Source organism: Nicotiana tomentosiformis, chromosome 4 (genome assembly GCF_000390325.3).
Source record: "Nicotiana tomentosiformis chromosome 4, ASM39032v3, whole genome shotgun sequence".
Lineage (NCBI taxonomy): Eukaryota > Viridiplantae > Streptophyta > Magnoliopsida > Solanales > Solanaceae > Nicotiana > Nicotiana tomentosiformis.
Window position 1 is genome coordinate 8,003,203 of NC_090815.1, and position 27,168 is coordinate 8,030,370.

General features: G+C 36.5%; 4 protein-coding genes across 4 annotated transcripts; 2 read left to right on the top strand and 2 right to left on the bottom strand.

Moving 5' to 3' along the window:
• Positions 1–248: 248 nt before the first annotated feature.
• Positions 249–5,075, top strand: LOC104109463 (nudix hydrolase 18, mitochondrial-like). The gene is made up of 5 exons (XM_009618776.4): positions 249–528; positions 2,902–3,016; positions 3,121–3,204; positions 3,882–4,010; positions 4,297–5,075. Exons 1-5 carry the CDS (start codon positions 458–460, stop codon positions 4,513–4,515), a joined length of 618 nt encoding a protein of 205 aa, XP_009617071.1. The 5' UTR covers positions 249–457; the 3' UTR covers positions 4,516–5,075.
• A 3,444-nt stretch (positions 5,076–8,519) lies between these two features.
• Positions 8,520–9,377, bottom strand: LOC104109462 (uncharacterized). The gene has a single exon (XM_009618775.4). The coding sequence runs from the start codon at positions 9,276–9,278 to the stop codon at positions 8,883–8,885; it is 396 nt and encodes a 131-aa protein (XP_009617070.1). The 5' UTR covers positions 9,279–9,377; the 3' UTR covers positions 8,520–8,882.
• Positions 9,378–11,330: 1,953 nt separating this feature from the next.
• Positions 11,331–12,684, bottom strand: LOC104109461 (15.7 kDa heat shock protein, peroxisomal). Its single transcript, XM_009618774.4, has 2 exons — positions 12,348–12,684; positions 11,331–11,760 (listed from the first exon to the last, which is right to left on the bottom strand). Exons 1-2 carry the CDS (start codon positions 12,478–12,480, stop codon positions 11,465–11,467), a joined length of 429 nt encoding a protein of 142 aa, XP_009617069.1. The 5' UTR covers positions 12,481–12,684; the 3' UTR covers positions 11,331–11,464.
• A 4,289-nt stretch (positions 12,685–16,973) lies between these two features.
• LOC138909220 (uncharacterized) lies at positions 16,974–22,105 on the top strand. The gene is made up of 10 exons (XM_070200408.1): positions 16,974–17,149; positions 17,498–17,714; positions 18,075–18,385; positions 18,504–19,002; positions 19,291–19,489; positions 19,933–20,114; positions 20,283–20,608; positions 20,729–21,344; positions 21,456–21,530; positions 21,914–22,105. Exons 1-10 carry the CDS (start codon positions 16,974–16,976, stop codon positions 22,103–22,105), a joined length of 2,793 nt encoding a protein of 930 aa, XP_070056509.1.
• The last annotated feature ends 5,063 nt before the right edge of the window (positions 22,106–27,168 follow it).

The window sequence follows — 27,168 nt, forward strand, 5'->3', positions numbered from 1 at the left end:
AAAAAACTTAAAAATTAATTCGATACGGTAGGATTCGATCGATTTAGTCGGTTTTTAAATATGAATCGATACCCTACAAGTCACAATGATACATTTACTGCAATTAATAATAGTTACGTATAGAAAATGGAGAAGCCGTACACACGTGCCGCGTCACGTACACGTATTCCTCCAAACGCACCGATTAAAATAGGAAGTTGAAGGCGCCCTTTCGTATCATTAAATAACGGTTTTTGCACTTTTGCACTACAGATTACTACAGAAAACGAAACATATAGACATTATCATCAACATTTTGCACTCCAAAATTGTAAATCATACCATTTCTTCTCTCCATTTTTTCCTCATTTCTTTTCTGGGGTTTCTCTTCCTTTTCAGTTTTTACAATCTATATAACTCTTAGTATTTCAAATAAAGACTTAATTTTATAATACATATTTTTCCCCCATTGAAAAATATGGTGGTTATGGTTTCACGTACTGGCCGGCATTTGCAGCGTTATAACAAAGGTCGTCGCCAAGTTGTTGGGTATGTTAATTCAAAAATTACTCTTTATGTTTAATTTATTTGATGCTCTTTCCTATTTTTATGTATAGAATCAATTTAACTTTAAATTTCTTATGATCGCCCAAATGTCTGTGATTTAATTTGTTTTAGACTATAAATTCTTCTTTTTTGCTTTAAAATTTTGTGGTTTAGTCCACATTTGGGCCTCTGGAGCAACTGAGATTAGAACTGTGTTTCTACGGGTGAATTTTGGAATTAGACTCTTAAAAAAGCTCGAATTTTGGAACTAGCCTCTCTAGGGAGAAGTTCTTGAGCGAGGAGTTGAGGCTGTACATTTGTCTTCCCCCGAGTCCCTTTAGGCCGGGAGCCTTCTAGCACTCGGGGTGGACGTAGTTAAGGACTTACCATCCGAACCTGGTAACTTTGGCTCAGATCACGTATTTGTTAAACATTCACGAAATAAGTATAAATGGAAGAGTTTGAACCTAATAAATCAGGTGAGTTGGGTAGAACTCCAAACTCGAATCTATAATGTTCAAATCTTGAATTTGAACTCTGCTAGCACTAGATTCGTCTTTATCGATGTATTTTTTCGACGTCTTTATTAATGTAGACCATGAGTTTCTTTTTACCTAAAATTTTGGTTTGAGAGGTGGGGGGAAAGAGGGTGTAATGATTAATGAAGAGTTGACTTCTAGGATGAACAAAATGATAGAGAATCAACGGTCCATTTCACTTTGCAATTACTAGAACAGCTTCAATTTTCAGCCTTTGGTTCTGAAGTGGGAGTGTGGTAGTGGTGCATCATCAAGATTCTAGAGGGTGTTTGACTAAGTTGCTCGCAGGTGCGGGTATCCAACACGGGCATGGATCCCAGTGTCGGATTTGGCAAAATTTAAATTTTAAGATTCGGGGATATGGATCCAGCTATAGATACGGGTGCGGAAATTCGGCTAAGAAAATTCAAATTTATAAAAAATAGAACTTTAAAGATCTTATAAATTTTAAGAGATATTCTATGAAAAACCCTTAATCTATATCGCGTTACTATCTACTAGAAGTCCGAATTCACAACACGACCCCTTGAATTCTTTGTTTTTTCTGAAACACAAACAGCAAATATGAGAAAAAAGTAATACAATATTGAAGGTATGCATTTCCCATGTCTTAAATCTGTTTTAATTTTAATTTTGAGAAATCAAAATCTCAATCCCCCTCCCCCTCCCCCTCCCCCAAATTTGTCGATAGACTCAGGTAAAAATATCCGAAGTTAGTTGACCGAATCCAGGACGTATCCCGCATCCGTCCCATGTCAAGACGGGTGCGGCACCAAAAACAAAGAGTCCACGCAACTTAGGTGCTTGAAGTTATTTTGTTTGTGTGCAAAATGGATTGATTCACAAATTTGAGTTTTTGAAATAATTACTTGTTTGCTGCTTCTCAATTTACTGGCATCTGAAAACTAAGTTTTGTGTTTTTCGAAAATGGACTTGAGGTGAACTGTTTCAGATTTGACATTTTCCAAAAGATTGATAAAAATAAACAACTGGTTAACATTCTTTTTCCACTTCTTTATCTTATCAAATGGAGCTCATTTTGACATTTTCTTCTTCAATTTGTGTATTATTGTGTGTTAGGTGTTTATTTTTCTTTTGGATGTTTCTATTAGCTTGAAGAAGTCAATACATGTGCTCTTGGCATTTTGTTCACCTTATCACATGCTTTGTTTTTCTCTGGGAAAAGGACCATTTTTTCCTCATATTTAATTGAAGGAGATGAAGTTTCAGACGTGACAAAATGGTTAAAAGAAAACAGTTAACCACCTATCAACTAAAAAATGGGTTGGATAATGAACCTTTTGAAAAGGAGACAAATATGGATAAGAACCATATTATTCATTTAGAAAATGGATAACCAATTGATAACTTATGATTTAACTTTTACATTTATAAAGCCTCAAATTGGTGGTCCTCAAGTTTGTGAGAGTAAGAATTCTCCCAAAAGTGATCATATTCAAGAAATCATGGATAATATGGGCCCATTTTTTATCCGTATTAAATACGAGTCGGGTCGGGTAATTTATTCATTTTTTCATTACAAGTTTTCGACACATCCTATATCCGACCTGACCCGTCGTTTGCCACCCCTACATGTGACCAAGAGGTCACAGGTTCGAACCGTGGAAATAGCCTCTTGCAAAAATGCAGGGTAAGGCTACGTACAATAGACCCTTGTGGTCCAGTCTTTCACGGGCCCTGCGCATAGCGAGAGCTTAGTGTGTCGGACTTAAACTACATGCTTTACAATATTTCTTCATATCAGAATGAGTTTTGGATTTGGTAACTTCATCATTACGCTTATGTTGTCCTGAGATGAGTTTGATGTCTTCTGCAGATGTATACCGTACAGATATAAAGATATTATTGACCTATCTATGGCAGACGAAGATGCATTTGAAGTTCTTCTCATAAGTCCTCAGAGAAAAGGAAAAGGATTGTTGTTTCCAAAGGTAGCAACAGAACTATGGTTTTCAAACTTAATGATGTTTTATTCTCTAAGCTCTATTAGATTGATTTGTTTGTTTTGTTTACAAATTTTGCTCTTATTATGCAGGGAGGTTGGGAAAAGGATGAAACAATTGAAGATGCAGCAAGACGCGAGACAATAGAGGAAGCTGGTGTTTGCGGCGATGTTGAGGTTAGTTTTTAACAGCGATCCGTTTTAGTTAAGTTCTTATAAGCAAAATGGTATTTGGTTATATGGTTGCGATAAGATATGAAAGAGTATTGGCTTTGGTTAAGAGTTGACTGCTATGGACGTTTCACATGGCTGATATATATTAACAAACGCAGTATAATCTCACAAGTGGAGTCTGGGATATGTCAATAAGAATTAGATTATGAAGCCGAAAGCCTTTTGAAAGTTCTTTCCTTTACAGCTTTTCACTACTAATCCTGAATTTTGAGTTAGTTTCTTTTAAATACTATTTTCTTATTTGCCAAATCATTGGTAACAAGTCAACTTAGTACGCTTAGGGTGAAAAAATCTTTAAAAACAGTATAGTTTTAACAAAGAACTATCGAGGGTTCGAATCCCTTTCTCTCCTTTTGACTAATTGAATAGATTTTGTTTTTAGTGATTTCGTCCAACCTGCTATCCAAAAGAAAAGGAATGGCTCGGCTATCCCACCTAGCCAAGCCAGAAAAATAGATTAGATTATTTCTTTCCTCACAAGGGTTGACCTCGCCACTGCTTTTTTTCTTGTTGATCTTCAATCTTGTTGGCCTTTGGTCTTGATAAAGCTTTAATGTCTACATTTAGGTCGTTATATGTAGTCCTAACAAGTTTCCTTTGGGTTGAAAACCTTATTGCAGGGAAAATTAGGAATTTGGTACTTTGAGAACAAAAACGGCGATACGGCCTATGAAGGGCACATGTTTCCTTTATTTGTAACTGAGGAGCTAGATACTTGGCCTGAGAAAGACATCCGCAAAAGATTATGGGTATGCACCTGCCCATACTCTATAAATTTCCATATAAACTATATCACATGATCGTTTTAAAGGGCAGCCCGATGCACTAAACTCTCGCTTTGCGCGGTGTTCGGAAAGGGCCGGACTATAAGGGTCTATTGTATGCCTTACCCTGCATTTCTCTACAAGAGGTTGTTTCTACTGCTCGAACCAGTAACCTTCTGGTCACATGGCAACAACTTTACCAGTTACGCCAAGGCTCCCTTCATCACATAATCGTCTTTGCTTACTAATTTTCCAAACATCAATTTTGCAGATGAGCGTGCGAGAAGCAAGAAAGCTCTGCCAACATGGGTGGATGAAAGAAGCATTAGAGTTGTTAGTTAGTCGACTCACGTCACAAAGTAGGCGGACTAAAGTCGATTTATTTTCAAGAATCAATCGTAGCTCCAGTGGCCATGGAAGTGTTTTGCATTTGGGATGCAGGGCTCAAGTACTTACTCCACCACCACCAAGTCCTGCGGAAGAGGCCTAGTTTCCACCAGCCTAACAGAGGAGGTTAAAATTTTACGACGGAGGTAAAAAGTAGCTTGTAAATAGGAAATCGATGATGAGCCCCTAATGGTATGGTCTAGTGGTAAGAGCGTAGCACGTGATGTGTAGAATAGGTGCACGTCATGTTTTTCAACCCTGCCACAGATAAAAACCTGATATTTAAGTGGATAAGAGTAGAAGGATGACCTCATTATCCACCGAGTTTCAAACTATGCACCACAGGTCCTCGGGGATTTTTTCTATTACCAAAAACTAGGAAAGCAATGGTGATGGCTGATAGAGTAAGTTAGAGCAATCTGTTTTAGCTCTACTCCAACTTTCAAGAAAACAGAAACATAGAGATAACCATGGAAGTATTTAGTTTTTTGTCTTGTTTTGTTTTCTCCGAATTGGAGTTATGTAAATGCTGATAGACTTACTATCTCACTGTCTTTTTTAGGAACTTTTCCTTTGTATAGATACTCTGTAATGAGTGCCTGAAGATGGTGAAGTTACCTTTACGTTTTAATGTCTTTAAAAGATCCGAATCTTGAGGTTTAATTTTTCCATTAGAACTATATATATACACAAATTTGGGCTATCTAAATATGGTTGTGGTTTAATTTTTAAATAAGTATATTTTACCAAAAAGCCTTTCATTTTCTTGCAGTAAACCTTCCATGTCAAAAAGAGAGTTCGAGTTTTATCCGCTGCTGATGATGTAAAAAATATTTACACAGACGAGTCATATAAAATATAACTTCACGTACGCATAGGTTGATAAGTAGAAATTTCATCTCTGGACAGAAAAGTAAGAAACACCAACATGACGGGTTTGGTAGATTCAATTGAACTCATCGTTTTCTATCAAAATTATATATAAAAATTTCAAATTTATACAGATAACAAATCACATTGCCCTTCCTTCCTTCCTCACTCCATCCCCCACTCCCCCCCCCCCCCCCCCCAACACACACACACACTCTTATCTCAATTATAGTCAAAGACTCGTATGAACACCATCAGTAACCAATCAATCCACCAGAGTTGACCAAACTTTGTTGTAACCAATTGCCAGTTTCCCCGGAAAATACTGTGTTGTTGGATATTCTAAAGAAGGTTTAGTTTGGGATTTCACTTCCTTTCTGTAAATTTAGGACATAAAATGATAGTTTTAACACCATATATTCTGTATATGCAAAAAAAAAAAAGACTTCAACACAATGAATATGAAACTATTTCATTGGCACCTAGCATACACTCACCTAATTATATGTTAATTTTTCGGATGCTTCGTCCTCGTTTGTTAGAGAATCACAAAAAACATAAAGGGCAACACCCTTTTAAGATTGCTTGTGGAGCAAAGCACAGGCAATCCGGGCACAAGGCATCCCGCGTTCACACAGGGTCCAAAAAAGGACCGCACTCCAAGGGGTGTGATATAGACAACCTACCTTAATACACGCATTAGTGGTTGCTTCCACCTTGTAGAACAAGGCAAGAACTCAAATTTAACAGGCTCCACATTTGGTCATAGATTCACGTAAATACTAGCTGAATAGCTGTTCAAACTTTAGTGTTGGAAAGATCATGGTCAATTCTCCTAATGCAGGTTGATTCCATACTTATTCTAATCCTGGCAATTCAGCTATCTTGACACCATTTCTTGAATTAGTATATAGACATCAAAATAAAAGTTCCAATTAATCTTACACAACCTAGTTCATTTCTTTCACCAACGACGTCAAGCAACTCATACAATTTTAAAATCAGGAGTGTTCAATCCTATTTTCAGCTCCTTTGAGCTCTATCCTTAGGAATTATATACCGAGGGAATGCAGAATACAGATACCGGGTTCATCTGAACACAGTATTTTCAATGTAAAGTATAAATTTATGCGTAAAAAATCACTAAAATAACAATAAATAATATATATGAACCCATAACTTTAAAAATATAATGGATTCAATGCTAAAACATTAAAGCTTGAATTCATAGACCTTAAATGCGGTAAGCATAGTTAATCCTCAGAAACTCCTTTCTGTAAGCATAGTTAAACCCCCCTCTACACCTTGAGACCTCACTCTAGCAAGTCCGGATTACCCTAGCGGTTCGCATAAGGCTACAGATGGTGGATTTCAAAGTGAAGAGGTTAACGGTGTGATTGTGAAGAAGGGTGCAGATGTCTCCGGGAGCCACTCTCAAAGAAAAAAATGAAGGTAAGCAACAATTAGAGGAGCTGTGGCAATGAGTTGGGGTGGGGGGTTGCTATCCTTAAATAGGAGCTCCACCATAAAGAGGGCCAACTAGCTTGGTATGAAAAACATAACTAGTAAATGTGTTATGCACAACGAGAGAGAAGTTAAAATTAGAAGTAAACTATAACTAAACATTACTAAATATCAAACAGTATCAAGCCCAATTGTGTCAAACACCAGCAAAAGAAGCTCCCAGCAAAAACCAAAGGGAACAGAGTACACCATAAAAGGTAACTGGTTAAATCTGTTGACATACAGGTCAAGTAAAGACTCACGAGAAAAATAAGAAATGCAAAAGAATAACCATGAGTACAAGTAACCATGCTCACCTCATCATTCAAAAAGACAATGAACGGACCATTAGGATATTTCAAGTCTTTAGAGTACTAAAGATTATGATATCATTCAAGGAAAGACGTGTATGATTATCTTGCATGCACATCGACTAACCTCCGGGTAGCCTGCTATGACGCCACAAGCAAAGGTGGCAGGTAATCCTGTCCACCAAGCCTGGAGCATATAAACTCGCTGATAAAGTGAGCGTTGTACATGGGAATCAAACCTGGGATCTCACTCTTGTATCTCAATCACAATCATCCCCTTCTGAAAACATTTATGTTTATTTCTTTTTTCCACTTCCTTCATTTATTTAGGACAAATAATTTTAGTGAAGTTATCAATTTGGAAATTTCATTGTCAACAAAAAGGTAACCAGTCCAGTTACAGATACAGACAAGTTAGTCAATATCTTGGATCCAAATATCTACCAACACACACAACAATCAAGAACCTTACTAAGATTATATTCCATTCAGCATTTCTGCAACTTGTGCTACTATCTATACCCTCCACAACATCAATTAACATACTTTTACATTGATGAAGAAATAAAGTTTCAACTATTAATTATGTGTCGGTTTTTTCCTTTTTTTAATCTTTTCATCTAACTCAATTATTCAGCAAAGATGTTAAAAGCTCAATATTTCAACTTCTGTCCTGCAGCTCCATAGCTCTAAATGCATAACTTAAAGAGTGAGAAACTAACACAAAGAAGCTGAGAAATGCAAAATAAACCATCAAAAGGAAGCCAAGTAAGTTTCGGTAGGGGTACATACAATTTTTGGCTAATTCCAGAGTAGTCAAAAGCGCAAAAGTCTCTTGGAGCTTTAAGCGCAAAGCATTATATAAATGTGGTTTAGCAAAGAAAAGCGCCAATAAAGAAAAAATGGAAAATAGAAATGTAATGCAAGAAAATGTAAATATAAGCACAAGCAATATTAATTTGGACAAAAGAATAGATAAACTATAATTAAGCTATGTATATGTTGTTGTGCCCTTAACGACACCACGCTTTAGCACAACGCCTACACTAAAGCCCAACTAAGTGAGGCAAAGCGCACAATCTGAGCTTCACGAGCTTCAAGGCTTAAGCACACTTTTAAGTAGCTTTTAACAACATTGGCTAATTCTCGAGTTTTTTTGTTTTAATCTCACTCTAAGTGATCATACACATGAAGGGGAACCTTGGAGCAAAGGTAAGGTTGTCTGCATGTGCATGTGACCTATAGGTCACGAGTTCGAGCGATGGAAGCAGTCACTGATGCTTGTATTAGAATAGTCTACATCATACCCCTTAGGGTGCGGCCCTTCCCCGGACCTTGAGTGAACGCGGGATGCCTTGTGTACCGGGCTGCCCTTTTTTTCTAAGTGATCATACACGGTATATTGAGGAGAATGCACACAATATAAAAAGAAATCCAAGACGCATTGCGCGTTCAGTTATAAATTCCACATATATCCTTCAATTAGATAAACCTCCAGCATGAATCAACAAGATCATGCAGCAATTAACAAACAAATCAAACAAGCACTAGCTAATTGTATAATTAGCGAAATCCCAATATCAGCACAATATAACCCAACCTATTGAGGAGTTCACCAAGTCGTATAACATTATTACTAGTAATTAACGATCAAAGCAGTACAACAGAAACACAGTTCACTAAATATATAACTAGCACCAAAAAAAGTGGAGCCGACCCGATCCGAAACGAAAAGCACAAAACCTGAAACCCGATCCAATCGGCAAACGAATCATTCAGCTCAATCCTAATCCTGAGCCTTCAACTTCTCCACGCGCTTATTCAACTGCTCAACTTTAACAACAAGGCCAGTAACAGAGTACAAAAGCCAGTAGAAAACGATCGCACACGCGATGAGGAGCGCGTTGCGCTGAGACTTCATGATTGATTTCTGATGACGTAGGTGTTCAGATGGGGAACAAGATTCGTGTGATTCGCAACTGGGTCGGGTCTCGTACTTCCAGTAGATATCCATTAATAAGAACAAGCAAAAAGGTACGATCGAGAGGAAAGGTTTGAGGAGATTACGGGTCACGGTGATGAGGCCTTTACGGAGCGGGTCAAGACCCGGAATTGTTAGGAGAAGGAGCATGATTGCTTCTGCACCCGCGGCGTAGCCGAGAACAACCCATTCCAACGCCATTGATGTTTGAGGGGAGAGAGGAAAATTGAAGGAGATTGTTTTTCAAGAGAAAATGTTCATAGGCTTCGAATAAAAGGAAAGTGAAGACTTGAAGAGTGGTTTAATTACAAAGGAAGGAAGGTATTAATTTAGAAGTAGGATATGGGCTGAGATTTGCTTGGACCAGATTGGCTAAGCCCAAACTTCAAGTTTCAAAATTAACCAAGTTGAAATGACATCACCTAGCCACTCTAGTCTCTAAAAGGCTGCTATTTAGGAATTAGTCAATATATCTTGAATTTTAATTTTCCATTTCAATTTTTCGGGACACAGATATCCTGAATTATCCTGAAGTTAAGATTTTTAATTCAAATTTTCTGGATAAAATAAGTACTAATCAATCCTTAAATAACAATCTTAAGAATGATTGTTTGTGCATTTTCCCTATTAACCAAGGAGTTAATTTGTTCGGACACCTTAATTAAGAGAAATTAACCTAAAAATCCTCCCACTCAAAAAAAGAAGGGAGATATATAATATATATGTATATGTTTGTAATCGTGTATAATTTATATATTATAAATATATTTGATCGAGCCACCATTAATTAAAATAAAAGTAAAAATTCTATGAAATTTAGTGATAGTATTAAAGATCCCTACACTTTCAATATATCTAGTTTAAACCCATTAATTAATCGTTTACAGGGCACTGCCACCATACGGCAGAATTAACCCCAAAAATAAAAATCGTTTACACTTTACACCTCAATTAGAAAATATTGGAGTAGGCTGTATGAATCATATAAATCTACTATATTTATGTTCATTATATATTCATTAGAATCATTATAGTTAAACTATTTCTACTAAGGCATTTAATATTTCAATATCCTTCTTAATGCAAGTTACTATCATAAGGTAAAGCTAGTTATTTATTTTAACAAAATTGGGCTGAATTAAGATGGTATGTTTAGATACATCATTTTCATTTGTTGTATCAAATTTTGAGTTAAATTGATTAAAAATAAAATAAAAACTTATATTTCTTCTAGAGTAAGAAAATGCCAAGCACTAACATTTGTATTCAAACTTGTTTAATTATGCCTTCTTCTTTGACAATGTGAATACATGGACCATTGCAAAGCCTAGACTTAACAACTAAGAAAGGTGCGTCGTCATTTATTGAATCGACTCTTAGCTTAGTCTAGAAAGTGTAACGAGGGCATTCAATTCATTCACATTACCCTCTTATGGCTAGACCAACCACAAATTCATCTAACTATGATCACTCTAGAGTAGAGAGCGGACCCAAGATTTGAAAGTGGCAGGAACATCATTATCGAATAAAATTTTAAGCAAATTAAAGTGAATCAATTTAAGACAGAACACTATAAGTTGTCCCCCTAAATCGACCAATGTCTTAAGTTTTGAGTCTTAAGATTTCAATAAAAATATATATTTAGTATTTCAAATATATGTTCATATATTAATTCCGTTATTCTCAATCCGCTTATGCCTTATGGATGAAAAATCCAGTAATATTCAGTTTTACATGCAATGAGCCACATAAATCATAATTATTAAAAAAAAAAAACAAAACTTATTAATGTCAATACTATAAATTTTTGTATTATAATTCCAACATATTTTGGGGGAGAGCATTGCCCCGTTCCCCAATGTTTGGAGCAAACGGGCGTATAGCCCTGCCTTGCCATTGGATCTCTTCTTTTGTAGGATTAGGAACAGCAATGACAACCTCTTAATTGTCATCATCTGGCCTCTTTTGCTACACCTCGTGTAGTCGGGACCGATCATATTTGGGTGATTATCAGAAGCAGTGGCGGAGCCACCTTATAGAAAGGGGTGTTCGCGGGAAAAATACACTGTATAGATAGGTAAAAAGATGAGTGTTATTAAAAGAATAAGATCACAAATAGAATTAAACAAAACAACGTTACCAAAAACATAATATTCTAGATATAACCAAGAACCTATAATCAAGACAAATGACATTTCAACAAGATCAATGGTTTAGTATATTGTAGTGTAAAATTAGGAAAGAAAAAAGGGATGATAGAAATTGAAATGCATTAACTTAGATACAAAAACTTTGATTGTTCTACAACAACTTTGTTACATTATCAAATTCCATAACACAACCTACACAAAACACATCCTTATTTCCATTGTTCCATAGCCAAGATTTTACAACTTGCTGGTAATATTTATGTTCCTAACTTTAGATGGTTTTGGATTAGCATCTTTTGGTACAACAATGGTGAGAACACCATTCTTAACTTGAGCTTTGATTTGATCCACCTTCACATCTTCTGGCAGCTCAATTTCCCTAGAGAAATCTCCCTTTCCTCCGCCTCTCTCCGCCACATGCCACACTATCTCCTCTTTTCCGTGGAATTCGTCCTTTTTGCCGCCACCCTCCGCCTTCACTACTAGTACATTCCCATCTTCGACTTGCACCTTTATGTCCTTCTTGTTATACCCTGTCAAATTCATTCCACAACTGTGCATAAACCCCCTTTCAACGATTGCATCCTAAACGAAATCAGGGGTGGATCTGTAGTACAACAATTACTATCGGTGGCAAAGCCACAAAATTCAATAAGAGTGTTCAAAGTCTATTTTTTAAACAATAACAAATAATATTTTACCCTATAAACGGTACAATCTTAGGATGAAAGGTGTTCAACTCATCACCCTTGGTCACATATACATTTCAATCTTAAAGTTGCGATTGATTATATGATCTATCACTCATCCTATTTTGTCTCTCCTTTAGCCCTATGCCTCTCATTCCTAGGCGATCTTCCTCAAATTAGTAGTTTTGTTTTTCCAGAAAACTCTACTTAATTATGTGAATGGCAGACAATGTTATATTTATTGAGGTATATTTTTAAGATCAAACAATTTTACTGAATTGAGTATGGTTGTCTATGTAATTACATCTACTAAAATATCAATCAACTCGATTAACACAATTGGTTATGACAATTTCTATTTACAGTAGTTTCAAACAAAAGCAAATAAATGTTGATTTTGAATAACATCTATGTAATAACATCTACAATACCTGGGACATTGATTTTGAAGATATGAGAATTAGGGGATTCAAACCAATCCAGAAGAGCAGCAGAACCAGAAGAGCTGCGGTAAATTGTGGGACTCAATAAGAATTGTCTGAAAGGATCACCAAAAAGCGCCATTTCTACACCTTTTTTTTTCTTCTACTTCTCTGCGTATTTTCTTAATTTTTTTCTTAATCTGTTGTGTACTTTGAGGATAAGAGCGTTATAAATATGTTGGAGATTTAATGGGGTATTTTCTGGAACTTCTGGAAGATTCTGTTTGGCTTATCGTTTTGGTACATTGGAGAAGATGATCTAAGAGATGATCAGCTGTAGAGATCCATATGGTTATTGTTGTGGTCTTGAGTTAAAATTTGAGTTGGGCCTTAATGTGGTTTGGACTTTTAAACTTTGAATCAAACATCTTGATCTAGTAATGGCCCATCACTGCTGCTACTTAAGAATTAGCCAATGTATTCTGAATTTCGATTTTTCAGTTTAATTCTTCGAACTCCGATTCAACTTTGTCACGTTCTTCCGAACATTTCTTACCCAGTGTTACTTCAGTTTAACTTTCGCAAAAAAATTAATTTTCTCGTTAAAGTTTTTTCGGAATTAAGGTTTATAAGTTGTTATTGTTGTTGTTGTATTTACCGTGAAATTTGAAGTTTATATTACGTCTTTAGTCTGGTTAAGGATGTGTATGTCAATGTATGAATAAATATAAAGGATGTGTATGTCAATGTACTGCTTTGATCATTAATTAATTCACTAAGCTAACAAAAGACTAATGCTTACTAGATGACCTTTACAGTAAGAATGAATAATAATTTCGAGATAAAATTTTGAATCATATTAATCCCAAGTTTGGTTATACTATTATAGCTAATTTTGGGATAAATTTTATATTATAATAGTGGGATTGATATGGAATAGTTAATCCTATGGAATATTTCATTATTATACCAAAGGACCCCCAAGTATATTAGAGATATAATCACTTAAGTATTTTAGAGAGAAATCCTAGTATTAGATAACCCTCAAATACGGAGTACATACCAAACACATCGGTAATGTATTTAATTTTCTCTTTGAGGGTTTGTATCTTTGGATATTATTGTGTGTAGTTGACTAGAAAGCATATTAACAAGGGAAGCATCCATGAAAACAAGACATTAAATTTCAAGATTTTGAAAAAACAAAGAAGAGCAAATAATTAATCTCGATTACCACTAATAAAAGGTTGTGGTTGGGATGAATAGAATCTCTTCACTCTTAATAGGAGTTCTTGTGTTTAGGCCTTGGGAATAAAAAACAATTCTTATAGGGAATGCATCCTCCTTTTATGGGCCTTATTTGATTCTGAATTAGTCGGGCTACAATACGTGTACACAATACTAAAAACTAAAAAGGAAAATGAAGTCTCGAGATCACTACATTCAGCGGCGTATCTAGGGGGTTCCATGGGGCACGTGAACTCATGCTCCTCGCCCTAAATCATGTATAGTAATATTATATTTTTTCAAAAATATTTAAATAGATGTGTGTGCACTCATGCTCAAAGTATTATATTGTGTGATGGTTATTGAGTGTACCTCTCTAGGTGAGGTTGTGAGTTCAAATCTTATGTCAATCTTGTTGTTTTTTCCTCTCTTTTTTCTAAAAGTAGACGCCCACGGGAGATGAGCGTGTCTGATGTTATTTTTTGCGTATTAATTAAGTACTTTTCTTTTTATTTCTTTTTTTGTTTAGTTTATTCTTTCAAAATTTTCACACATTGAAATTTTTCTTCTTCTTTTGTCGCCGTAAAATCTTATATGATTAACAAAATATGTATATTAAAACTAGTAGCAGTGTATGATGTAACATATAGTCAATGAGTTCAACTGATCTCAATATTTTCAGTATGAAAAATAGATATAGATGTAAGAAAATTACTATTTTAAAAAATATTGAACTTATAATTCCAAAAGTGCAATGGGTACGCAATCGTAAGAACTAAAGGTTGAACCCATAAAATTTATATTCTGGATCCATGTCTTCTTAATAGTGCACCTATCCTGCCAAAATCCTGGATCCGCCTCTGACTACATTCGTTCATATATACCAAGTTAAATTAATTCCTTATTTTTTAGACCGAGCTATCATCGAGTCAAAAAGCATACACCATATGAATTTGTGTTTTGTCTTATACAATATTTTGTGTGATTGCCTAAGGTGTCATATATCGTCCTTCCTCGGAAGCTTGATAGCTTAGAAGACTGCCAGTTCTTCTCCTTGACCCCGGGATACGACCTCTGTCATGGCATGTATTTATCTTATTTGATCAATTAAGTTATTACGTTTAACAAATATTGAAGGCTAAAACCTAATTAACAATTTAAAGTTATATAGAGGGGTCTTCCGAAATAAATATTAGGTAATTTCTCATTTGAGGGAAGGTGAGATATATACGAAACCTTTCAAAAAGCTGGTTTTCTACCTCTAAATCTCTAATCCTCACATTTTATTCATAAAAACCCAAATTGAAGGAAATTTCAAAAGGGATAAACGCAGTTTCTCTAATTTAAGCGAAGAGAAATGGATTCGATTAATTCAGATTCACACCGCAAAGATCTCACTCTCAACTTGAGATTTCTCTATTTTTATCAGTCAAGCCCGAGAACTCTGATTAGAGTGAAAGGATCTCATTTATCTCAACACACCATTTGGTAATTTGTTAGTGCATATTTAAAAATAATGAAGTTTCACGATTTACGTCCGATTGTCGATATCTAAGAATATAAAAAAACCTAACGACCTAAATATAAGAAGGTGACATGTTGATTAAGAAGCAGTCATATTCATGATTTCATAACCTAAATATATTGCACTTGTATATTGCTTTCTCGTGTAGTGATCACAACATAGGAACATGCATATTTATTTTGGGCATAAAATCATAATCATCGAAAAGATAGTTTCATACTATACCTGATGTTTGGTTATAATTACATATTTTTAGTGCATTACTTACCTTAAATTTTGGGGTTTTAATGCTAAACTATACTATATTTGTGCTTAATTGAGTCTATTTTATGTGTAGGTAACTTGGAGATGAAAGTAGAAGAAAAAGGATACCTACAAGTCAAAAGCATGCGCAAGAGCAGTGGATGAGAGAACCTGGCGACGCCAGGCTTGAAGCTGGCTTTAGGCTGGCTTTGCAAGGCTAAAGCCAAGCTGAGGCTGGTGACACCAAGCTAAAGCCAGGCTGAGGCTGGCGTTAGGCTGGCGACACCAAGCAAAAGCCAGGCTGAGGCTGGCGTTAGGCTGGCGACTCCAGGCTTGGGCCCAGGTCCAATCCGAGTTTTGAAGACTTAATTCGTTTTCGGGTTTGACTAGGACTTATCTTACATGTTTAGGTCTTTTCGTACACATATAAATAGACCTAAAAATGAGTTTTAGAGGGGGAAGAGAACATACCGGGGGAGAGAACATACCGGGAGAAGACACAACTTTGAGAGAAGAGGGGAGGCGCCAAACACTCGGGAGCAAGGATTTGATCAATTCTTCCATCCCTTCCCTAGTACTCATTGATTTTATGTTTGAAAATATTATTTTGATGATTGTATGAACATGAGTGGCTAAGAACCCTATTGTTCTAGGGTCATGGGTATACGTGAATTTTGACGTTTGAAGTTTAATTTGACGAAGTTGATTTTATCATATTGGGATGTTTATTTAATTCTGTTTTTAATTATTTTGCTGAGTAGCTAACAGTGAAATATTATCTACGAATCTAGAGTTGAATTCGAAAGTGGGAATTCTAGATTGCATATAGAATTAAATAGAGCAAGTTCTTAAACTCGGGCATCGGGGAACTGATTCGCAATTAGGATAGACATATACCTAATTGCCTTGCTCGGTTGTAATACAGGAATTGTAAATGCGTTCTTGTTAATCTTAATTCCATAGACATATAGGTATTAAGTTAGCTTGAATAGGCGAGTAAGGACTCGACAGATTCTTATGAGTAATATCAATTCTGTCAATCAACAATCCAGATAAATCAATTAGTTATTTTAAGCTAAGAATGCAACATGATTGTTAGATAACCTGTGACCCTGGAATATTATCTCCTATTGATTGTTATTCAAAACTATTTAAGTGTTGTGGTTGATTTCTAGTATTTCATTACTTGATAGTTTTTAGGTAGTAAATTAGAAAATTATCTATTTTATAAGAAATCGCTTGAATCGATAAGCTATTTAAGTTTGAATTAGTCAAAAGTGAATCATAAGTCTTCGTGGGAACGATACTCTACTCACTACTCTATTACTTGACGACCACGTATACTTGCGTGTGCGTTTGGCCACAACAAGTTTTTGCCGTCGTTGTCGGGGACTTAGAAATTAGCTACTTGACTGAGTTAAGCTTTTTATTAGTTATTTGTTCAAGCTCTAATTTTCAGTTTACCTTGTTTGTGTTAACGCATGCTCTTCTCTTGAATACGGAGGAGTAGAAGCACAAACAATCTCCTTCCTCTTGATCCTGAAATTGAACGAACACTTCACAGAGTGAGGAGGGAAGTCGAAGCAAGAACTAGAATAGAAGGAGAGTTGGACATCGTAGTTCAATCACAGCCAACAGAGATGGCAGGTAATGAAGAGCGTGCGGTAATAAAAGCCGCAAGGCCCAATCTTGCTAATATGACTCAAGTTATTGTGAAGCCTGATATCATGGGGCGTTTTGAACTCAAACAATACATGGTACAACTGATTCAGTCCACAGGGCAATATATGGGTCTATCTCATGAAGACCCGCAAAGGCACATTCAGAATTTCCTGAAAATTACGGACATATATAATTATCCGAACGTTTCCAAGGACTATGTGAGGCTGACACTATTTCCCTTTTCACTGTTGGGGGAAGCTAAGGAATGGTTGCAAAAGGAGCCCGCGAACTCAATCCATACTTGGGATGATCTAGCAAGGAAATTCTTAATCAAGTTTTTCCCTACTAAGAAGACAAAGTCGCTGAGGAGCCAAATTCTTGGGTTCCAACAACGAGATAGAGAGACACTTCGTCAAGCTTGGGAAAGATACAAGAAGCTACTCAGAGACTGCCCGAATCATTATCAAACTGATGAGGCATTGGGTCACACATTTGTTGATAGGCTAGATGAGGCATCAAAGATAAATCTTGATTCAGCTTGTAGGGGTAGTTGCATGGCGAGGCCGTATAGTGAAATACAACTCTTGCTAAATAACTTCACTGCTAATGACCATAATTGGCAAGGAGATAGGGACTCACGAAGAGCAATTAAGCAGAAGGCAGCCGGATTGATTGAGCTTGATGACTTCTCAGCCATGAGAGCCGATATAGCAAAATTGGCAAATCAGATGAATAGAATGACAATGCAACAAACACAACAGATGAAACATGTACAACAGATGTCTATTTGGTGCGAACTATGTGGTGACAGTCATATGAGTGACATGTGCCCCACGAATCCTGAATCTATATACTCTATGGGGCAACAGAGTAGAGGTCCAATGAATCAGCATGCACAATATGGGAATACTTACAATCCAAATTGGAGGAATCATCCTAACTTCTCATGGGGTGAAAATCAACAGAATCAGAATCAGTATAGGCCCCAAGGAAATTTCAATCAACCTCAGAAACCACCCCTATAAACAGAAGAGAGTACAAATGACTTGCTGAAGAAGTTGTTGCTTGACAATCAACAGCTCAGGACCGATTTCAGAAATCTTGAGAGGCAAATGGGACAGTTAGCAGCAAATCAAAACACTAGACCTGCAGGCGCTCTTCCCAGTGATACAGAGAAGAACCCTCAAGTTAATGCAGTTACACTCAGAAACGGGAGGGAACTAGAAGAAGTGCCAAAGAAGATAAAGGACAAGCCTATACCTAAGGGGGAGCTGATCCCTAAGGCAATACAAGAGTCAAAGAAAAATGATACAGGTTCAGAGCCAGTGGAAGCTTCAAGGCCACCACCACCTTTCCCCCAGAGATTGCAGAAAAAGAATGATGATCGCATGTTCAACAAATTTCTCTCTATGTTGAGCCAGGTTCAATTGAATATTCCATTGGTGGATGTACTTCGTGAAATTGACTGAGTTCGAGACAGTTGCACTTACTGAGGAGTGCACTTCAAGGGTCCAAAACAAGCTTCCTCAAAAGCTTAAGGATCCTGGCAGCTTCACCATCCCTGTGCGAATTGGTAATATTGACATGGGTCGTGCTCTTTGTGATTTGGGGGCGAGCATAAATCTAATGTCTTTGTCCTTGTTTAAGCAATTGGGTTTGGGATCTCCAAGACCAACCACTGTGATGTTGCAATTAGCTGATAGGTCCATAGCCTACCCTGAAGGAGTGATTGAAGATGTGTTGCTACAAATTAGGAAATTTATCTTCCCAACTGACTTCATTATTCTAGATTTTAAGGCTGATGAACAAGTTCCAATCATATTGAGACGACCTCTCTTGGCTACTGGTGATGCAATAATTAAAGTGAGAGAGGGAAAAATAATTATGAGGATGGACAACGAGGAAGCAGTTTTTAATGTCTATAAAGCGATCCAACTTCCCCGCCACTATGAGGAGCTCTCTATGAGATCTGTTGTGGAGGTGGATGAGCAACGTCTTGACACGAGTGTATAACTAGACGATTCTCTAGAAAAAGCACTTATGTTGTTCGATATCTTGGAGATTGATAATGAGGTTAAGGAGATGATGCATATCCTAGATGCATCATGTGCTTACATGCAGGGAATACACCCCTTTGAGCCCCTGAATAGGCCAAGTGGGTCTCCTCCAAAGCCGTCAATTGAAGAAGCTCCAAAATTAGAGCTTAAACCCCTACCCCCTCACCTTCAATATGCTTATTTGGGTAGTTCTGACACTTTACCTGTTATTGTTTCTTCTAACTTGTCTAAATTGCAGGAAGAAAAGTTGTTGAGAGTGCTACGTGAGCACAAGCGAGCAATTGGTTGGACGATCATTAAAGGCATTAGTCCAGCTTTCTGCATGCATAAAATCCTCATGGAGGACGGACACAAGCAAAGTGTAGAGCAACAACGCCGCCTAAATCCAATCATGAAAGAGGTGGTAAGAAAAGAAGTGATTAAGTGGCTTGATACAGGTATTGTATTCCCGATCTCTGATAGTAAATGGGTAAGCCCCGTTCAATGTGTGGCTAAGAAAGGGGGGATGACTGTAGTGGTTAATGAAAATAATGACTTAATTCCTACAAGAACTGTCACTGGGTGGAGAATTTGCATAGATTATAGAAAATTGAACAATGCCACCCGAAAGGATCACTTTCAATGCCACCCGAAAGGATCACTTTCCCCTCTCTTTCATTGACCAAATGCTTGATAGGTTAGCTAGCCAGGAATACTACTGTTTCCTAGATGGTTATTCGGGGTATAATCAGATTGCTATAGCCCCAGAGGACCAAGAGAAAACCACATTTACGTGTCCCTATGGCACGTATGCGTTCAAGAGAATGCCCTTTGGTCTCTATAATGCACCTACGACTTTTCAAAGGTGTATGATGGCTATTTTTACTGATATGGTTGAAAGATTTGTGGAAGTTGGATGATTTTTCTGTGTTTGGGTATTCTTTTGATAATTATTTAATGAACCTTGATAAAGTGCTTGCTAGGTGTGAAAAGACAAACTTGGTACTAAACTGGAAAAAGTGCCATTTTATGATACGTGAAGGTATAATCTTGGGGCACAAGGTGTCAAAAAGTGGTCTGCAGGTAGATAAAGCAAAGGTGGAGGAGATTGAAAAATTGCCCCCACCGACATCCGCCAAAGGCATTCGCAGTTTCTTGGGCCATGCAAGTTTTTATCGTCGATTCATTAAAGATTTTTCGAAAATTTCTTCTCCTTTGTGTAGGCTTCTAGAGAAAGATGTCACCTTCAAGTTTGATGATGCATGTCTGAAAGCATTTGAGGAGCTGAAGGGAAGGTTGGTGACTGCACCAATTATCATCACCCCAGATTGGGGACAGCCATATGAGTTGATGTGCGATGCAAGTGACATAGCAATCAGAGCTGTTTTAGGGCAAAGGAGGGATAAAATCTTTCACTCTATTTATTATGCGAGCAAAACTATAAATCCAGCTCAGATGAATTACACAGTTACTGAAAAAGAGTTGCTTGCAGTGATGTGGGCGTTTGAGAAGTTCAGATCTTATCTAGTGGAAACAAAAGTTATCGTCTACACAGATCATCCAGCTATCAGATACTTGTTTGAAAAGAAAGACGCCAAGCCGAGGCTGATTCGTTGGGTCCTCCTATTGTAAGAATTTGACTTAGAAATCCGAGATCGAAAAGGAACAGAGAATCAAGTGACTGATCACTTGTCCAGATTAGAAAATCGGAACCATGTAGCAGAAGGGGGGTTGATCAAAAAAATATTTCTTGATGAGCAGTTATTAGCAGTCACCTCAAGTGAAGCCCCGTGGTATGCAGATTATGTGAATTTTATTGCAAGTGGGGTGACGCCACCAGAATTGACACCTGACAATAGAAGAAGATTCTTACATGATGTGAGGCTCTACATGTGGGATGAGCCATTCCTGTATATGCAGTGCGCAGATCAGTTGGTGCGAAGGTGTGTTCCTGAGGAAGAGATGAATGCAATATTGCATGGCTGTCATGCTTCGCTATATGGAGGTCATCACGGTGGGGATAGAACTGCCCAAAAAGTGCTACAATCAGGTTTCTATTGGCCAAAATTATTTAAGGATGCACATGCCTTTGTTAAAAAGTGTGACAGATGCCAAAGAACCGGAACTATCACGAGGAATCACGAAATGCCTTTGCAAAATATTCTGGCAGTAGAGCTTTTTGATGTTTGGGGAATTGATTTCATGGGACCGTTCCCATATTGTAATGGTCACAGGTATATCTTGGTGGCAGTCGACTATGTTTCTAAGTGGGTGGAGGCCATTGCTCTTCCTACTAATGATGCAAAGGTAGTGGTAAGCTTTGTAAAGAAGCACATCTTCACGCGCTTTGGGACTCCAAGAGTGTTAATAAGCGACGGAGGAACTCACTTTTATAACAAATTGCTGAATAATGTTCTTGCAAAGTATGAAGTTAAGCACGAAGTTTCCACTGCCTATCATCCCCAAATGAGTGGTCAAGTAGAAGTTTCAAACAGAGAGGTAAAGCGGATTCTGGAGAAAACAGTAAGTGGAAATAGAAAAGACTGGGCCGGGAAGCTGGATGATGCATTATGGGCATATCGAACTGCATATAAGACTCCCATAGGTACTTCTCCATATAGGTTGGTTTATGGGAAGGCATGCCACTTGCCCGTCAAGCTTGAACATAAAGCTTATTGGGCGATAAAAAGCTAAATATGGATATGGATTCAGCTGGTGAGAATAGGTTGCTGCAACTCAACGAGCTTGATGAGTTTTGATTGCACGCATATGAAAATGCCAAATTATATAAAGAAAAGACGAAGAGGTGGCATGACAAGCACATCCAACATCGAGAGTTTGAGCCAGGTCAGGAAGTTCTCTTGTTCAATTCGAGGTTGAAGCTATTCCCTGGAAAGCTTAAGTCTCGTTGGGCAGGTCCTTTTGTTGTAGTAAATGTGATGCCTCACGGAGCGGTGGAACTGCGTGATACAAGCTCAAGTGATACCTTCTTGGTAAATGGCCAGAGAATAAAATATTATTGGGGTGGTGACATTGCACATCACAAGACCTCAGTGGACTTGGCAGATATTTAAACACATGTTGAGTCGTGCCGCGACGTTAAATCAGGCGCTTGTTGGGAGGCAACCCAGTTTTACTACTTTCTTTTATTTTTGATTTTATTATATTATTTCGTAGTGTTTGTTTTGATTTTGTAAGATGATAAGCATAGGAAATAAAGTCATTGGAAGAGTAAAAAAGTGAGTTATATGGTGAGAACTAAGTGTGGGGTGCCCACACAAAGGACCATACTTGGGAGAAGTTTGAGTATCCCGTGAGCTGCTAATTCTTCGGCCTTTAGCCTACCAGGGAGTCTCTTTGTTTCCCTTCTTGTTATTTATAGTGTGCATTGAGGACATTCCAAAATTTTAAGTGTGGGGTGAGGAGATTGTCTGAGTGTTTTTCTGTGCTATCTTAGCTTAGTTGTAGTACTCGTTCTTAGTGTAGTAAAAAAGAAATTCATAAAATTTTGGACTTTTTCCGACTATGGATCTCATTCGAAAGGTTTCTTGAGGGATTTAAGTTGAAAAAAAAGATTTTCTTTTGTTAGGTAGTGTAATAATTCTCCTTGATTTTTCTTTGTGTCGCGGTTCTTTTTCAAGGGTTTTATTTGAACCGGGTGTCGGTAGTTTTATATTTTTTTAGGAGTAGGAGCCACTGTGAGATGAATTGAATTGGAGTAATATCTCTTAACTTTGTTATGCCTTGAGAATAGTGAGTACTTTGGTTGTGATGCTTAAGCTCAGTTTTTGACTCTTGTATAAGTAGCTTAAATCGTATGATCTTAACTTTGCTTAACTGCTTTGACTAGAATATTTTGATGAGTCCAATCCTAAGTGAGTTATGTGCCATGTATATGTGAGGTTTGTGTGTAATTCTGTGCATTGCATTTGATGTCTAGAACGTGCCCCGTTTATTTGCAAAGCGAAATAGTAGTTTTGTTCAGTCTTGGAAGTGATATAGGCGTTTCTTTGTTGAACTAGTTATATAATATACCCACCTTATTATTATGTATCGTAGTTAACCCCTTTGAGCCTGTAATCTTGTTTCTTTGGCAACCACATTATAAGCCTTACCTATTTTTTTGAATTAACCATCTATTTGAACATTTTCACCTCTCATGAGCACTTGAATTGTTATGAACTTTGTAAAAGTTAAAATGCGGGGCGGTTGGTTTGGCTTTTGAGTGAAACTAATGAAATAAGGAGAAAGGTGCACTGTTTTGAAAAAATAAAAAATAAAAAAAATAATAAGAAAAGCCACTTGAATTGAAAAGGAAAGAAAAGAAAGGAAAAAATAGTTGTATTGCTGTGAACAATATTCCTTGATAGTGGTGACTCTTGATATAATTGTGCTTAAAGAAGTATGGAGTTAATATACATCGATGTGAAGGTGGAGTTATGGTTTGACATAAGTGTGGGGTTAAATGTTAAAGTACATGTATTAAAAGTGCTTAGGGAGGCATAGTCACTCTTATATCCAAATGTATCCTACCCGACCCGTAGCCTACATTACAACCAATTAAAGTCCTACTTGATCCTAGGCTGAATGAGCTCAATTAGTAGAGTAGTACACTATGGGCAAGCCTATGGCGCATCTTTTGTGGCATATGAATGTTATTTCAGAGAGTGAGTGAATTCTTTCTATCTTGAGTTCCTAATTGTTCTTAAATTTTTATTGTGTGTGGAACTACTCTCTTTTATTGTGTGAGGGCACTTGATTCATGAAGGAAAGGTAATGTCATTAACCTCTATGTTAGAGTAAGTGAGTGAGTTGTGAATAATGCGTGGTACTTATGAGTCAAATTTTGATGTGAAGAGGTTATACTCTTGTGCTTAGTCTATTTTAAAGATTCTTAGTGTGATGAGTTAGGATAATTGTTTAAAAAGGTCGTGTCTATATAAAGTGTAGTTTGATTGCTTTAAGTGTGGGGTAGTGATGTTTGGTTATAATTACATATTTTTAGTGCATTACTTACCTTATATTTTGGGACTTTAATGCTAAACTATACTATATTTATGCTTAATTGAGTCTATTTTATGTGTAGGTGACTTGGAGATGAAAGTAGAAGAAAAAGGAGACCTACAAGTCGAAAGCATGCGCAGGAGCAGTGGATAAGAGAACCTGGCGACGCCAGGCTTGAAGCTGGCTTTAGGCTGGCTTTGCAAGGCTAAAGCCAGGCTGAGGCTGGCGACGCCAAGCTAAAGCCAGGCTGAGGCTGGCGTTAGGCTGGCGACGCCAAGCAAAAGCCAGGCTGAGGCTGGCGACGCCAGGCCTGGGGCCAGGTCCAATCCGAGTTTTGAAGACTTAAATTATTTCCGGGTTTGACTAGGACTTGTCTTATATGTTTAGGTCTTTTCCTACACATATAAATAGACCTAAAAACGAGTTTTAGAGGGGGGAAGAGAACATACTGGGGGAGAGAACATACCGGGAGAAGACACGACTTTGAGAGAAGAGGGGAGGCGCCAAACACTCGGGAGCAAGGATTTGATCAATTCTTCCATCCCTTCCCTAGTACTCATTGATTTTATGTTTGAAAATATTATTTTGATGATTATATGAACATGAGTGGCTAAGAACCCTATTGTTCTAGGGTCATGGGTATACGTGAATTTTGACGTTTGAAGTTTAATTTGACGAAGTTGATTTTATCATATTGGGTTGTTTATTTAATTCTGCTTTTAATTATTTTGCTGAGTAGCTAACAGTGAAATATTATCTACGAATCTAGAGTTGAACTCGAAAGTGGGAATTCTAGATTGCATATAGAATTAAATAGAGCAAGTTCTTAAACCCGTGCATCGGGGAACGAATTCGCAATTAGGATAGACATATACCTAATTGCCTTGCTCGGTTGCAATACAGGAATTGTAAATGTGTTCTTGTTAATCTTAATTTCATAGACATATAGTTATTAAGTTAGCTTGAATAGGCGAGTAAGGACTCGACAGATTCTTATGAGTAATATCAACCCTGTCAATCAACAATCCAGATAAATTAATTAGTTATTTTAAGCTAAGAATGCAACATGATTGTTAGATAATCCGTGACCCTGGAATATTATCTCCTATTGATTGTTATTCAAAACTATTTAAGTGTTGTGGTTGATTTCTAGTATTTTATTACTTGATAGTTTTTAGGTAGTAAATTAGAAAATTATCTATTTTGTAAGAAATCGCTTGAATCGATAAGCTATTTAAGTTTGAATTAGTCAAAAGTGAATCATAAGTCTTCGTGGGAACAATACTCTACTCACTACTCTATTACTTGACGATCACGTATACTTGCGTGTGCGTTTGGCCGCAACAATACCCTTTGAAGTTTCAATACTTTCATATTTCCCCCCCTAATTATCTTTTTTATATATGAAAAACCAAACACAAAGAATAATAGTATTTGTATTCGTGGTTCATTCAATAAGCGAATGTACCATTATATCTACGGATTCAATTGAACCCATAAATTTTCAGGTGAAACATAAATTTATGTATAAAAATTATTAAAATTGTAAAAAACAGTAGGTATGAACCTATAACGTTAAAATATAATGAGTTCAATGCTAACAATTTTAAACGTCGAACAAATAGTAAATCCTAAATCTGGTCAATATTATTCGGTTCTCTTGGTACTTTGTTCCCACCAGGAGATTTAAAATTTTAGGACTATTCTACTACCTCCTGAAACAATAGTTAATTACTAATATTATCATTAAGATATTTCAATATTATTTTTCTCCATAAGAATTAGGATTTCGCTCAAGTTATTTAGGTATGTGATTATTTATTAGGTGACTGAATAAAGATATTAACCTACTAAGGGGTTATATGTCTCAATTCGATTCTTGGAATTGAAAACATAGGGGTGCTTTACTCCTTTAGTGGGCCTAGACGAGGCAAATTCTAATTAAACACACCAATTATAAGTTCCTGATACCAAATATCTAAAACTTTTAATTAAAAAAAAAACAGCCAAAGGGAAGTCATATTTGACCACTCTGTCAAAAATATTTACAATCTCTAGCCAATATATATATATATATATATATATATATATATATATATATATATATATATATAAAATATTTATCGGCTATCTTTAAGGGTGGACTTCTACAGAGTGTAAAAATCCCCAAAACGAATTTGCTGATGTGGAGGCCAAGCAGCTTAACTTCCCTAATTTGTCTGCAAAAGAACAAATTAGTTAAGGAAAAATGAAGAAAAATGATCTTTAACTAAATATCTACTGTTAATTCAAAGAAGCTGGAAGACAAAGATATTCAGCAAATTTGGCAAGCATATCAAGATTTCCCCCAAAATTATTTAAAAAATCAATTAAAAATTAGCTATGAGAAAGAATTTGGAACCAGAGTTAGCTAGTCTCATTAGTTTCTTCATATATGATAGTGATAGTTATTATTAATTTTTTCGAACAATTAGATCCACAATAAAATGATGATTTTTAACGTTATCTCATGGTGTTGAATGACTTGTGTCTATGCAAAATTAATTGTTTGATCAGTTAGATCCACAGCAGTCGATTATGATTAATGTTATTTCATGTGGTTGGCTATAGGTGTGGATCTAGCCCATTAGTTGTGGGTTCGAATAAATGCTCGATCAATGTACGTGTGTTTAAACTTCCATTAAGAAGTATAAATAAGTAATAGATTTTGAACCCAATAATCATTTGCGTTGTAATAAAATCTCAAACTCATAATGTTCAAATCTTGAATCCGTCTCTTAATGACTAAATCCATATAATCAAATAGTTCTTCACATTTAGTGTTGATTTAAGCACTTTTATTAGATTTTCTTTAGAGAAATATAATTTTTTAAATACTATATATATATATATATATATATATATACATATATATATATATATATTCTGTTGTATAAAAGTGAGATATGCACTTGCAATAGATATCCGAGTGTTGATATATATCATGAGCCAAAAATATATCGAATAATCTCTTTTAGAATTCAAGACTGCATAAATTTACGAGACATCCAACACTTTTTGTTTTACCATGCCGCTCACATGCTTTTCTTTTGTTAAAAATCTAATGGTATGCTTTTCATATATGCAAAAAGCA